Source organism: Hypanus sabinus, chromosome 3 (genome assembly GCF_030144855.1).
Source record: "Hypanus sabinus isolate sHypSab1 chromosome 3, sHypSab1.hap1, whole genome shotgun sequence".
NCBI lineage: Eukaryota > Metazoa > Chordata > Chondrichthyes > Myliobatiformes > Dasyatidae > Hypanus > Hypanus sabinus.
Window position 1 is genome coordinate 26,299,521 of NC_082708.1, and position 16,244 is coordinate 26,315,764.

Here is a 16,244-nt window from a genome sequence, read left to right on the forward strand (position 1 = left end):
AGGGCCTGTACTATACTATAATGCCGTATGGTCTATATTCTACTAACACAGTACACCTCTTCCCATGACCAAGGTCAGAATGGAGCATTTGCTTTGAGTGTCTGAGTGTCTGGCGTCAGGCATACATACAACACAGCCCATGGGACCGAGCTGACAGAGTTCAACCAGGGACTCCAAATTAGGAATGCTAACTCATTAGTGACAATGACATTGGTTACAGGAAGGGTATTAATAAGGTTGAAAGAGTGCAGAGAAGGTTTACAAGGATGTTGCCGGGACTTGAGAAACTGAGTTACAGAGAAAGGTTGAATAGGTTAGGACTTTATTCCCTGGAGCGTAAAAGAATGAGGGGAGACTTGATAGAGGTATATAGAATTATGATGGGTATGGATAGAGTGAATGCAAGCAGGCTTTTTTCACTGAGGCTAGTGGAGAAAAAATCCAGAGGACATGGGTTAAGGGTGAAGGGGGAAAAATTTAAAGGGAACATGGGAGGGGGCTTCTTCACACAGAGTGGTGGGAATGTGGAATGAGCTGCCAGATGAAGTGGTAAATGCGGGCTCACTTTTAACACTTAAGCAACATTTGGACAGGTACATGGACGAGAGATGTATGGAGGGATATGGGACAGGTGCAGGTCAGTGGGACTAGGCAGAAAAATAGTTCGGCACAGCCAAGAAGGGCCAAAAGGCCTGTTTCTGTGCTGTAATGTTCTATGGTTCTAGTTAACATGCCTTTCCATGAATTTTATGGAGAAGACATTGCTGGCATTATTTCCACTGACTTATGATGGCAGAAGTCCAGGTTTCCTAAGCAAATGGTAGAGCAGAGATCACTGCCACTCAGTTGACTGAGCCTTGTGACAGATCTGTGATCTTGATTCTCAAACGTGTTTCCCCCAAGATGATTAAAGGATGCACTGTCACATTGAAGGCAATCGTGAATTTCAACATCAAGGCTCACCTTCGTTGACAGATGGTACCCAAGATTATGGGAGGGGTTCCAGATTTCTCACGTGTTCTCGTGTAGCTTTTTTGTCAGAGGAGAGTAATGTACAGCAGGGACAGGTACCATCAGAGTCTCACTTCCATCCTATACTGTCCTCCAAGAAGCCGATATGCCATCATAAAAAAGGCACAACAGCACCTCTACTTCCATAGAAACATACATAGATTCTGCATGTCACCTAAAACTTTGACAAACTTCTATAGATGCACAGTGGAGAGTATCCTAACTGGTTGCACCACAGCCTGGTCCAATGTTCAGGAATAGAAAAATCTACAGAAAGCAGTGGATACTGTCCAGTCCATTACAAACAAAGCCCTCCTCACTATTGAGTGCATTTACAAGGAAGGCTACCAGAAGAAAGCAGTATCCATCATCAAGGACCCCTACCACCCAGGCCATGCTCTCCTCTCACTTCTCCCATCAGGAAGGAGGTACAGGAGCCTTAGGTCCCGCAACACCAGGTTCAAGGACAGTTTTTACCTTTCAACCATCAGGCTCCTGAACCAGATTGGATAACTTCATGCACCTCTACTCTAAACTGATTACACAACCTAGACTCACTGTCAAGGACTATACAACTATATTGTACAATTTCTCTGATTTTACATATTGGTTGTTTGTCAGTATTTACAGTGTGTATTTTTTCATAAATTCTATTGAATGTTTTTATTTCCTTGTACATGCATTCAAGAAAATGAATCTCACGGTACTATATGGTGATATACTGTGATAATAAAATTTATTTTGAGATGATCACCTGACCCTTTGTGGATAGTGAATTTGCCAAAGTCTGGAAAAGAATTCCTATCAAGATACATCCAGATAAACTGTAACAGCTCTGCATGATTTACACAGTGATGTAACTCAACATCAGCTTTGATCTGCTTGGAATTTGTTGGCTTTCCAGTACGAGATGTCTATAAGTCAATGTTAACTCACGCCAAGTTCTTGGCTGCAAGGCAGGTGGAAAGGGACACTCCGCTGCCAAGCGCAAAGGCTTTATAGGGAAGGACCACTGCTGTTGTGTGACTGAAGTCAACAGAGAAAGTACTAGCAGCTGTGAAGCAGCCTCTTTATTCAACAAAACAAGACAGAGCAGGCATCATATTGAGACCCTCTCATTGGAAAAATCTGCTTGGTCCAACCTTACACATCATTTTATGTGCTAAAGACCAAAGAAAATTTCAGGACCATTCATACAAATCCATAATAACATGCTTCCTTTGAAAGCACACCCCTTTCACAACTATACCACAGAAAAATAAAAAATTTAAGTCAGCATTTTACAAACGTTTGTAGATTTAATGTTTAATGCATATTCAAATCTACAGGTTGGTCGCTGAAGTCAATAGGTGCTTTATGCCCTAACCCCAAAATGCCCTAACAACTGCAACACAAGGTACTGTTGCCATTAGATACCGAGGGACTGAATCCTGTGCAACAGCATCTCAGACAGTGGATGGGTATATTGTTCAAAGAGATCACATGAATAGCACTAGAGTAACACACACAAAATACTTGAACTCAGGGGGTCATGCAGCATCTATGGAGGGCAACAAACGGTCAATGTTTCGGGCCGAGACCCTTCATCAGGACTAGAAAATAAGAGAGAAGGAAACAGAATAAGGAGGTGGGGGGGAGGGGAAGGAGTGCGAGCTGGAAGGTGATAAGCGAAGTCCAGTGAGAGGCAAGGAAGGTGGGTGGGGGGGATGAAGTGAGAAGCTACGAAGTGATAGGTATAAAGAGGTAAAGGGGTGAAGGAGGAATCTGATAGAGGGGCCCCAGAGAGAGGTGATATACCAGTAAGGAGAAAAGAAGGGATGAGAGGAGGCCAAGAGTGAGGAATATAAAAATAATGAGGGATGTTTAGAAATTATCAGAAGTTAGAGAAACTAATGTTTATGCTATCAGGTGATGACTACCCAGGCAGAATAGGAGCAGTTGCTCCTCCAACCTGCGAGTGGCCGTGGACTGAAATATTGGAATGGGAATGGGGCGTGGAATTAAAATAGTTGGCCACCAGGAAATAGATTAAAGGTGTTTGATGTGAATAGCGCTGATGCTTTGTAAATAGTATGCACAGGTTTGACAGAACAGCAAGTGTTTTGATTTGATGACACTACAAATAAAAAGACAGACATGCATTTTTTGCACTGTATTTCCTGTATATATTTTTATGAATAAAGCTTATTTCTGAAATAAAAAAAGAGGAAGTTTGCCAGTTTGCAGTGAAAGTATCAGATCCATCCTCTCAGTGTTTCAAGCTTGGCTCCAGAATGCAGTATAGGCAAATGTTTACTGTTTACTATGACTAGCTGCTGAATGCTGTTTCTCTGGAAGCACTGAGGGGAAATGCAAAAGTGATTTGCAGAGAACAGAACTGAACACTCACAGCCACTGGAAATGGCTGATCAGGGTCAGATTTATCTTGAGCAAAATTAAAATTCAAGAAGGGCCTGGGGGTGTGGGGGGGGAAGAGCTCTCAAAGCCCCTGGGGCCCTAACAATCATGCCCTCCCCTTAAAAAAATCAAGACTGAAAGTATGAAGACAACTTCAGAATGCAAATAGGTAGGAGGCTAACAAACATGCAAATAAAAACTATGAAAAATAAATACCCCAACAATCCAGAAAAGATGCAGTTGAATGGGACACGACTGCTTAGTGATCTGGAGACAATTCATTCCAGCTGAATGACAAGTTTGGTAACCAATTTCAAACACAAAGCTCTCAACACAGATGCTATCTATCCATCGCATCTACATTTCTTGCTTTATTTCTGATTTCCAGCACCTGCAATCTTTTTAATCAAAATATCACAATTGCTGTACAATTAGATCAATGTAGAGTCCATTATGGAAAAAGATGTCACATTCATTCTGGTCATGTTGCAAGCTTTATGCATACTGGAAAAGTATTTTTCACCGTTTCTCTGAGGTTTTTCGGAAGCGGTGAGAACCAGACCCGCTCATAGCCATCCTTGGAGCAACAAGCTCCTTATCTTCAGCCAATATCCATAAAAAAGTGGCTGTATTGTTTGGGATGGTGATTGCTAAGAAGTTAATCCTGCAAATGAGGAAAATGGACTCAGTGCCTACGTACGATCTGCGGCTGAGAGAACTGGCAAATACTTTACATTTGAAGGGATTGAGACTGTGTAATGAGGACAGAGGGGACATCTTGTTTTTGTCAGTTTTTTTCCAAGTCTGTTCACATAAAACAATACAATATATTTTTTGAAAATGACAGAAGTGAATTACAAAGACAGCAACAGCTGAGAAATTGCAGCCAATGGAAGTCTGAACATGTTCTCTCTGGAAAAAGGAAGCTGATGATGCAAACAGTTACTGGTCTTTAAAGTAATGACAGGGTTAGACTGAGTACACATGGAGGGAAATCACAGAATTCAAACCTACATGTCAAAACTCCTAGATGATTACTAATAAATCTTATAGAAATTAGGATAATCTCTTACTCAGAGTTATTAGAATGTGTTACTCATTATCACAGACAGCTTTTACAAAGTAGCTGAAAATATCCTAAAAGGATGCGAGAATACAAACAGAAAATCCTTCTGAGGGAAAATCCTTATACAGCACAATTTCCAAAACATGATTCAAAGTTCAAAGATCAAAGTAAATTTATTATCACAAAAAAACACACATACATCACCATATGATTCATTTTCTTGTGGGCATACTCAATAATCAATAAAAGACCAGAGTGCAGAAGACAAATTATGCAAATACAAGAAATATTAATACTAAATAAGCAATAAAATATTGAGAACATGAGATGAAGAGTCCTTGGAAGGGAGTCCATTGGTTGTGGGAACATTTCAATGATGGGGCAAGTAAAGTTATCCCTTGGTTCAAGAGCCTGATGGTTGAGGGGTAAAAACTGTTCCTGAACTTGGTGGCATGAATCCTGGGGCTCCTGTACCTTCTTCCTGATGGCAACGGTGAGAAGACAGCACGTCTTGGTGGTGGGGGTCCCTGATAATGGATGCTGCTTTCCTGTGACAGTGTTTCACATGTATGTGGTCAGTGGTTAGGAGAGCTTTACCTGAGATGGACTGGGCCGTATCCACAACTTTTAGTAGGATGATTGAGTCAAATGGTGTGTTTTAGAAAGTGTATTCAAAACCAAATCAGGTATGGAAAGTAAATAGGAATTCTGTTGAGATAATGAAAAAACATATGGAACAAGATCTAACAGTCCAATAGCAATCAAAACCTGGAGGAACGAGATTTCACACTTACAACAGTTAATTTCCAGTCCCAAGAGGTTAACTAGCCAATTTTAAACCTCATCACATTATGAAAAGAGAACAGATGGAATGGATATTTCCTCTCTGTGTACCTTGCATCCGTAGTATAATTCAGAAGAGCCAGACAATGAGATGCTGTTTTGGAGAAATTAACATATCTTTAACAAGAGACTTACAGATACAGGAAATGCTGTCTGGCTTCTTCCACCTTCCTTTGCAGCCCTGATGAACGGTCTCAGCCAAAAAATGTCGACTATTTATTCCTTTCCATAGATGCTTACAGACCTGCTGAGATCCTCGAGCATTGACTCATCATCAACAGCGACATCTGGATTTTTATGCTGCAAGTGCCACGCTCTGGCACTTCACAGAAGCTGCTGTAACAGTTACACTTGGCAAACAATGGAGTGTGAGGTTATGTACTTCGGTAGGAAGATAAAGGTTAAGTTACTTTCTAAGTAACCTTGCAATAGACTGGCGTCCTATCCGGTGGGGAGTCTCGTATCCTCAGTCGCTTCACGCCACAGAAACCAGCATAAGCACCAGCCTGATGAGCCACAAAGGCTTGGGCCAGGAGTTTGACTTTGACTTTCTAAAGGGAAGAAATTTGGAAATCAGGAGCAAAAGGATCTGGGATCCCCTCACAGTTAACTTGAAGGTTGAGTTTGTGGCAATGACAGCAAATGCAATACTAGCACTGACTTCAAGGGGATTAGAATGTAAAAGGATGCACTGCTGAGGCTTTAAGATGTTGGTCTGACTGCATTTGAAAGAAAGAGGAAGGCATATAGGAGGGAGATTGAAAATCTAGTGTTGCAAAACAACCTCTTACTCAATGTTAGCAAGACCTATGAGCTGACTGACTTCAGGAGGAAGAAACCAGAAGTCCATGAGCCAGTTCTCATTAGAGGAATCAGAGAGTCAGAAACTTTATATTCCTTGGTGTTACTATTTCAGAGAACCTGTCCTAAGTCTAGCACTTAAGTGTAATTATAAAGAAAGCACAGCAACACCTTTACTTCCTTCGGAGCTTCCAAATGTTCACCATGACATCTAATATTTTAACAAACTTCTATGGATATGTGGTGGAGAGTATGTTGACTGGCTGCATCACAGCCTGGTATGGAAATATGAATGCCATGAATGGAAAACCCTACAAAAATACGGCCCAGTCCATCCTGAGATAAAGCATATTTACATGAAGCATTATTGCAGGAAAGTAGCAACCATCATCAGGGACCTTTGATAATAAATTGACCCTGGCTTTGAACACAGGACAAGTGCAACCTAAACAGTGGCCTCAATCAACAAGGGTAGGGGGCAAACAGAAAACTGCATACTCCCAAGAAAGATGTGCACTATCCTGACTTGAATGCAATCACCGATGAAAGGCTGTCAACTTGGAACATTTACTTTTCCCCCTTCTCAGTAAGGATGCAGTTTGAATTATTGTAGCATTTACTGTTTCAATTAAAACCCTTAACATGTTCTGAAGTTCGCTAATTCTATGGAAATTTATATCCCCTGGAAAGTTACATTCTGCCTCCATTGTGCAACTCACTTCCCATCATACTGCCATCAGGATAATGATTCAGAACCCACACCACCAGGTTCAGGAACAGTTATTACCCCATAGCCATCAGAATTATGAATCAATGGGAATAACTTCACTCAACTTGACTTGCCCGTCACTGAACTGTTCCCGCAACCTATGGACTTACTTTCAGGGTTTTTTTTTAAATCTCATTTCTCAGCATTTATTGTTTATTATTATTTTACTGTCTTTCTTTATTTAAACAGTTTGTCATCTTTTGCACACTGGTTGTCTACCACATTGGTGCGGTCCTTCATCGATTCTATTATGGTTATTGAACTTATCGAGTATGGCCACAAGAAAATGAACCTCAGGTTTGTATATGGTGACATACATGTACTTTGGTAATAAATTTACTTTGAACTTTAAAAGAAATCTGGTTCCCTTATCTAAGGAGGGATGTTCTGGCCCTAGAGAGGGTCCAGAAGTGGTTCATAGGAATGACCCTAAAAATGAAAGAATACTTCATGTATCTGGACCTGTACTCGATGCAATCCAGAAAGATGAGGGCAATCTCATTGAAGCCTACCAGATACTAAAAGGCCTCGATCGAGGAACAGAGGTCAGATAGAATTTTTAGACCAGTGCTTTATTCACTCTTTCCAAGAGACAGTTCAGATGCTTTTGTGTACTGCTTATTGTATTTGGTTGTTTCAGCGTGGGAGAGAGTGGCAGAACCCGGAGGAAACCCACACGGTTCATGGGGACGGCACTGGAATTGACGGCACTGGACGGCTCCAGAAAATCCCGAGCAGTAATAGCGTTGCGCTAACCACTACTCTACTGTGGCACCCAACTACATGACCACGGCACCATGATGCTCATCAGATGTGCCTGATAGCCCACTCATCTCTCTCATGCTCTTGTTCCAGTCTTGTTCACTCCCAAGCCCTACCTAATCGGTTGGGAAAGATTCCCTTTCACTTTTCTACACAAAAAAAAAAGACAGTAGAGGAGGTTACTCATTACTCTGGGGAAAATATATTTCCAACAACCAAACAGAAATCACAATCAGGTTTCATATCACTGATATGCGTCATGAAATTTGCAGTTTTTAATATTCTGCTGCTGCAAAACAAAAAGATATACATAAAAAGTAAGGGAAACAGAGCACAAAAATAGCCAACACGAGGAAATCTGTAGATGCTGGAAATTCAAACAACAACACACACAAAATGCATAGCTCATGGGTTGGTTCACTGTTCATGCAGAAATCTGACATCGAAGGGGAAGCTGTTCCTAAAACATTGAGTGCGCCTTCAGGTTCCTGCACCTCCTCTTTGATGGTAATACAATAAGTGAGCTTGCCCTGGTTGATAGGGGTCCTTAGTGATGGAAGCATCACTCTCGGTGCTGCAATTGACTCCGTGAATTGCCTGGTGCATTGCTCGACAGAACATGTCATTTGCTTCAACGCTGCTACTGGGATTTGTCCATTCCAAGACAACTGTAATCACACTTCACAAATAGTATGTGGGCTCATCAGGTCAAAGGGTCTAAAAACCTTCAGCCTAATGCGAGCTCTATTAAACCACCTCATTGACCCAACTTTTGACTAGACCATTAGACATAGGAGAAGAGTTAGATCATTCCATCACAATTTATTATTCCTCTCAACCCCATTCTCCTGCTTTCTCCTCAAAACCTTTGACGCCGGTACTAATCAAAAACCTATCAAACTCCACTTTAAGTTACCCAGTGGCTTGGCCTTTACAACCGTCTGTGGCAATGAATTCCGCAGATTGTGCATGGTCTGGGTAAAGAAATACTTCCCCAGCTCTGTACCTCCTCAACCTCCAGAGGTATCAATAATCCTGCTTCACAAGTAGTATATGCTCTCATAAGGTCACAAACTTATAGCCAAATGCAAGTTCCATTAAACCATTTCATCGACCCTGCTTTTGGCCACCCATTCTAATGTTACACACACAAGATGCTGGAGACTCCCCGTAGGTAAGGCAGCATCTGCGGAAATGAATAAACAGTTGACGCTTGGGGCCGAGGCCCTTCTTCAGGATTGTAAAGGAAAGAGAAGGACACCAGAATAAAAAAAATAGTTTCTTCAGCTTGACACTCATTTTTGTTTGAGTACATTCTGAAAAACAACTTGGGTATTTTCCTCTGTTAAAAGTCAGAAAAGTTATGCACGGGAAAGTCAGAGAGATGCGAACTGAATGTAGGCAAATAGGACTGGCTCAGGACGTATATACAATTGGGCAAGAGGCCTGTTACCATGTTGTTTAGCCACGATGGTAAAGTTGCTGATCAAAATTTAATGAATAATGCCTCTTCTAAAAAAAACTAATAATCATTGGCATAGAGCACAGGAAAAAGGTGTAATTAACCTCGTGAACAACTTGCCAATACACTTTCAAACATTCGACGGCATTTGAGTTTGACGTCTCGAAACTGTTTCTTCCATGCCCAGTAAACAGACAAGGCCACACAGACCAAACAGGAAAGAATGAGCAAGCTAGGATTTACTGGATTGCATTCCACATCTCGCCGGTCTAGTTCTTAAACAGCTCAGTGCTTTCCTCTTCCCACTTCCCAGTCCGGGAACAGATTATGTTTACATTTACGTAACAGAAGCAGCCAGACATAGGGCACAAGGTTCCGTTACCTGCCATCGTAAAACTCACTGATGCTAATAAAAAATGTTACAATTTCCAGTGACGCCCGATTAAACTTCAAGGCAAGTTTCACACAGCCTCTGCGGGGAGTGGAAATAATTTAAAACACACGTACGGATTTGTTATGGAAATTTAAGCAAAAAAAATATACGTCTATTTACTACCTGACTACAATTGAGCAACGTCAACGACCATTAAAGTTACAGAAATCGGATTTTAAAATACCTGTGGAATGACACTCGGCCCGATTTCACAGTTCGTCAGAAAAGAGAAATGGTCGTAGAGAGTGACATATTTAAAGTTGCCAATAGCTTTTTTAATAAATCAAACGAAACACTTCAGCCATACATATTTTTTTCACGTGGTGATATTATACTAAGTGGCCTGTTTTGGTCGCTTTGGACAGACACCTCACGGCCCATCGTTACAGATGGATCAAACTCCGTCGCCGACAAGTCACTCACACTTTGCAAACTGACTAACGCGTGAACGTAACGGAAAAGACGCAATCGCGGGACAGGCAGCGATTCAAGTATGTCACATTTCAAGTAACCCACTACAGCCCAGGAACACAAGTAACCCTCGACAGCTCAGTGAAAATACACTGACGGTTGGCAGCTTCAGTGGCAAACGCAAACCAGCAGCGGGACTGCTTTCGGTTTACTAGCTTGTGTGAAACACAGCTGCTCGACCTGAATTCACACAGTGAGGCAATTCTTAATTGATCATATACATTTACACGTATTCCGGATTTGCTTGTTGAACTGTACCTTTTCCATTCTGCCAAGCCGTGTACCAGGACAGGCTGAGGAAGGAGGTGACAAACACTAACGCTGTGGCCACAGTCCCATGTCTGAGCCTCATCTCATTCCTCACCGAGTCGCCGCCGGAGTTTCGCTGTCTCTCTCATAGCAGGAGCTGGGGCTCCGGTGCTTCCGTCCGTCCGTGAGCTCTTTATTTATAACACAATTTTTTTTCTTTACGCGCATTAAATCCCGACAGGCGAGGAAAACGAGTGTTGTTGCTCCGGTCCCCTTTCTCGAGTTTTCAGTGCGGCTGATGAGTTCGCGTAAGACGCCAAAGAAGAGCTAAATAAACACCCCGGGGTAGCAGGTGAGCACTCACAAAACGGCCAAGAAGAGCAGGACTGACCAAAAAGGCAAAGCAAAGCAGAAACCCTGCGCTTGCCTGCCGAGCTCCGGCAGCGCCAAGCCTCACCCACCCTCAACACTCAGCGGCTCCCCCTTGACCATCCGCCGGCCAGTCACCGGAGCCGGCAGGACGACCTGCGCACCCGACTGGGTAACTCGCCTGTCTGTCAGGCAGCGCACACGTCATAGTAACGGGCGCAATTTCAAGCCCCGCCTCTCGCTTCCCTGTCAATTTCGGCTCCGGCAGCGCAGTTTGTGAAAGACTTGTTAAAAAAACAAAATGAACTCGGAGGTGTGTCGCTCAGGATGAATAATTCGGCAAGTTTGTAACGTGCAGAAGGCAAAGAAACAACGGGGTGTAAAATTAGTAGAAATGCCAGTTCGGCTTCACATAATTCTTCCTCATGTTTATGAATACTTTTAGGGCCTTTTGGAACTGTGCATAAAGGTTGTTACGGAGACTGTTACTCATCCGTTCCAAAGTACCGTGTTTATTATGAATATATACACTTAGTGGCTGCTTTATTAGGTACAGAAGTTGGACCCGGTATGGTTTTCTGCTGCCGTAGCCCATCCACTTCATAGTTCAATGTGTTGTGCGTTCAGAGATACTCATCTGAACAAACACCCTTGTAGCACGTGGTTATTTCAGTTACTGTCGCCTTCCTGTCAGCTTCAGTTAGTCTGGCCATGTTCCTCTGTCCTGTCATTAACAAGGCGTTTTTACCCACAGAACTGCCACTTACTGGATTATTTTTTGTTGTTTATTGCACCATTCCCTGTAAACTCTACAGATAATAGTGGGTGAAAATCCCAGGAGATCAGAAGTTTCTGAGATACTCAAACCGTCCCATCTGGCACCAACAATCATTCCATGGTCAAACACAAGGAAATCTACAGACGCTGGAAATTCAAACAACAACACACATAAAATGCTGGTGGAACACAGCAGGCCAGGCAGCATCTATAGGGAGAAGCGCTGTCGACGTTTCGGGCTGAGACCCTTCATCAGGACTAACCAAAAGGAAAGATAGTAAGAGATTTGAAAGTAGTGGGGGGAGGGGGAAATGTGAAATGATAGGAGAAGACCAGAGAGGGTGGGATGAAGCTAAGAGCTGGAAAGGTGATTGGCGAAAGTGATACAGAGCTAGAGAAGGGAAAGGATCATGGGATGGGAGGCCTCGGGAGAAAGAAAGGGGGAGGGGGAACACCAGAGGGAGATGGAGAACAGGCAAACACTAAATATGTCAGGGATGAGGTAAGAAGGGGAGGAGGGGCATTAATGGAAGTTAGAGAAATCAATGTTCATGCCATCAGGTTGGAGGCTACCCAGCCGGTATATAAGGTGTTGTTCCTCCAACCTGAGTTTGGATTCATTTTGACAGTAGAGGAGGCTACGGATAGACATATCAGAATGGGAATGGGACGTGGAATTAAAATGTGTGGCCACTGGGAGATCCTGCTTTTTCTGGCGGACCGAGTGTAGGTGTTCAACGGAACAGTCTCCCAGTCTGCGTCAGGTCTCTCCGATATATGAAAGGCCACACTGGGAGCACTGGACGCAGTATACCACACCAGCTGACTCACAGGTGAAGTGTCGCCTCACCTGGAAGGACTGTCTGGGGCCCTGAATGGTGGTGAGGAAGAAAGTGTAAGGGCAGGTGTAGCACTTGTTCTGCTTACAAGGATAAGTGCCAGGAGGGAGATCGGTGGGAAAGGATGGGGGGGACGAGTGGACATTCCATGGTCAACGTCACTTAGCAGACATTTCTTCCCCATTCTGATGTTTGGTCTCAACAACAACTGAACCTCTTGACCATGTCTGTGTGCTTTTATGCATTGAGTTGCTGCCACATGATTGGCTGATTAGATACCTGCAGTAATGAGTAAGTAACAATTTCTTACTAAAGTGACCACTGAGTGTAGTATTCATTTCTAATTCTAAAATTGAAGAAAATACCAAAATTTCACTTACAAAAAAACAATGATATTAAGAACACAAGAGATTCTGCAGATGTTGGATATCTTGAGTGACACACACAAAATGCTGAAGGAAACTCAGCAAGTCAGGAACCAAGTATGGAGGGAAAAAAAACAGTTATCAATTTAGCCCGAGACTTCACCAGGACTGGAAATGAAGGGGGCAGAAGACAGAATAAGAAGGAGGGGGAGAAGGAGGGTGATTGAAGCAAGATGCTGGGAGGAGATAGGTGTTAGATGTAAAGAGTTGAAAAAAGGAGAGGGCAGTGGAACATGGAAGAAGGAGACAAACCAGAGGGAGGTGGTGGGCAGGTGAGGACAAGAAAATGGGTGAAAGGGTAACCAGAATGGGGAATGGGAAAAAGGAAAGTAGGGAGGGGTGAGAAGTTAGAGAGATTAATATTCATGCCATCAGGTTGGCGACTACCCAAGTGGAATATGAGGTGTTGCACCTCCAACCTGAGTTCGGTCTCATCACGTCATCACATCAGTATTAAGATACACTTTCCAACTTTGAGCACTTGCTTTAGGGAGATGATGCTAACAAGCCGTAGCTCAAGTGATAAATAGCTTGGAAAATTGCTGGCATCCAAGTTTAAGGAAGTGGTGACGGGGCACCAGGGAAATACTGAAGATAAGATTAAAGATTATCTTTATTTGTCTGGTGTACATCGTAACATCAAAGCATCTACTGAAATACGATGATGAGCAACACGCTGTCCAAGGCTTGCTGGAGGCAACCCGCAAGTGCTACCACGCTTCCGGCACCAACGTAGCACGCACACAACTTACCAAACCTAACCTGCATGTTCTCGGAATGTGGGAGGAAACTGCAGCACCCTGAGAAAACCCACATGGTCACTGGGAGAACATAAAAACCACAGAGCCAGGGAACTGTAGCTTGACTTTAACCCATAGTCTCAGAATGGCCTTCCGTTCACAAAAGTTCAGGACCTCTGTTTTTAAGGAAGTGCTGTGAATATACTTGGGTGGTCCTTTGATAACTTTGAGAAGCTAAGGGAACAGGACTCAGACAAGAACTGAAACTGATGTATCAACCTATATATGGTCCCATTCAATATATTTAGCTTCTCCTGCTCTTAATTCTTAAGTTCTTAAGCCATCAGCCTTGGCTGAACAGTAATTCTCATCTCCAGGTTTGGGGTGAGGGTGGTGGGGGGGGTTACCTCATAGAACATAGAAATCTACAGCGCATTACAGGCCCTTCAGCCCACAATGTTATGCCGACCATCTAACCTACTCTAGAAATTGCCTAGAATTTCCCTATCACACAGTCCTCTACTTTTCTAAGCTCCATGTACTTCTCTAAGAGTCTCTTAAAAGACCATATTGGGTCGGTACAACATCGAGGGCTGAAGGGCCTGTACTGTGCTGTAGTGTTCTAGTGTCTATTGTATCTGCCCCCCCCCACCACCATCACAGGCAGAGGCATCACAGTGGCACCCGCCACTCTCTGTGTGAAAAACTTACCTCTGACATTCCCTCTGTACCTGCTTTCAAGTGTCTTATAGATCCTCAAAGAAGTAAAGAAGGTTATGAGGGACAGATATACAATAGACAGTTAGATTCTTTTCCCTTGGACAGTGGAGTCTAGAATTAAAGGGCACATCTCTAAGGTGGGGGTGGGGCAGAGAAATTTCAAGGAGTTGTGAGGAGTAAATATTTCACACAGAGAGTGGTGATCATCTGCGGTGAGCTTTGAGATGAGGTGGAGGCAGATGCAATTAAAATGTTTAAGAGGCACTTGGATTTTCAAGGAGCAGAGTCTAGTGGGGAAAATGGGCTAGCATATGGAGGCATCACATTTGGTATGGACAAGGGGCCTGCTCTGTGCTGTACGTTTCTTTGATTCTACGAAAAGGTGGGAGAGTTCACTTAGAGTCCCAGCCAACATTTATTCCAGTCAACAAATAGCACAAAGAGATGATCATACATTTGGTTGCTTTTCAACAGTGACTGCTCTACATAGGGACTTAATGGACTGTAAAATGTTTTTGAACAGTCTGACACAGTAACTACCTGTTTGCCAAACCCATTTACAAGAGCTTCTGGATGAATTGATCAGCATTGAGTATATCTGCTACATAGCCTTTAGCTATCAATGTTGAAAGTTCAAAGTAAAGTTATTATCTAAGTATGTTCAGCATATATCTCCATACACAATCCTCATATTCATCCTCTTGTGGACATTCACAGTAGAACAAAGAAATACAATAGAGTCAATGGAAAAACTACACATAAAGACTGACAAACAAACAATTATTAAAAGAAGGCAAACTGTGCAACTTCCAAAAATAAATAAATAAGTAAACAACTACTGAGAACATGAATTGTGGAGTCCTTGGAAGTGAGTCAGTTCACTATTGAGGTGACTGAGATTTCCATTCACTGGAATTCCACTCACTGGAATTTAGAAGATTGAGGGGGGATCTTATTGAAACGTATAAAATTCTAAAGGGATTGGACAGGCTAGATGCAGAAAGGTTGTTTCAGATGTTGGGGAAGTCCAGAATGAGGGGTCACAGTTTAAGGATAAAGGGGAAGCCTTTTAGGACTGAGATGAGGAAAAACTTCTTCACACAGAGAGTGGTGAATCTGTGGAATTCTCTGCCACAGTAAACAGCTGAGGCTGGTTCATTGGCTATATTTAAGAGGAAGTTAGATATGGCCTTTGTGGCTAAAGGGATCAGGGGGTATGGAGAGAAAGCAGGTACAGGGTTCTGAGTTAGATGATCAGCCATGATCATACTGAATGGCAGTGCAGGCTCGAAGGGCCGAATGGCCTACTCCTGCACCTATTTTCTATGTTTCTATGTTATACATGCTAATTCAGGAGCCTGTTGGTTAAAGGGTAATAAACTGTTCCTGCCATAAAGATCCTGTACTTCTTCTCAGAGGCAGCAGCGAGGAAAGGACATGCTCTGGATGGTGAGGGTCTTTGGTGATGGGTGCTGCTTTCTGGTGGCAGCACCACTTATAGATTTGTTCAATGTTGGGGAGGCTTTTCCTGGAATGGATTGGACTGTACATACTATTTTTGTGGGCTTTTCCATTCGTGGGCATTGGTGTTTTGTACTGGTCCCAGGACAGATTCTCTGAAATAATAACTCCACCTCCAATTCTCTAATAAGGACTGGCCCATGGACCTCTGATTTCCTCCTCTAATAGTCAATAATCAGCTCTTTGATTTTGCTGTCACTAAGTGAGAGGTTGTTGTGGCACCATTCAGTCAGATTTTCATTCTCCCTCCTATATGCGATTCATCACTAGCCTGTGGCAGTAGTGTCATCAGCAGAATTAAATATGGCATTGGAGCCTCATGGTCATGGCAGGCTCTGGGCTTGGACTTGTTGGAGTTTGGAAGAACGAGGGGGGGAATCTCATTGAAACCTATTGAATATTGAAAGACCTAGATAGAGTGGATGTGGAGAAGATGTTTCTTATAGTGGGGAGTCCAGGACAGAGTGCACAGCCTCAGATAGAGGGACATCCATTTAGGACAGAGATGAAAAGGAATTTCTTTATCAGAGAGTTGGTGAATCTGTGGAATTCATTGCCACCGACGGCTGTGGAGGCCAATTTTTTGGGT

At 43.0% G+C, this 16,244-nt stretch overlaps 1 protein-coding gene across 2 annotated transcripts in view; it reads right to left on the minus strand.

Moving 5' to 3' along the window:
• mgat4a (alpha-1,3-mannosyl-glycoprotein 4-beta-N-acetylglucosaminyltransferase A) overlaps positions 1–10,749 on the minus strand; it is a 293,401-nt gene extending 282,652 nt beyond the window's left edge. The window contains exon 1 of one of the 2 annotated variants that reach the window (XM_059963900.1): positions 10,274–10,749. In XM_059963900.1, the coding sequence (XP_059819883.1) occupies positions 10,274–10,367 (94 nt within the window). In that variant the 5' untranslated portion in view covers positions 10,368–10,749. The remainder of the gene's footprint in view (positions 1–10,273) is intronic. The other variant, XM_059963901.1, reaches the window with a different exon arrangement.
• Positions 10,750–16,244: the final 5,495 nt, after the last annotated feature.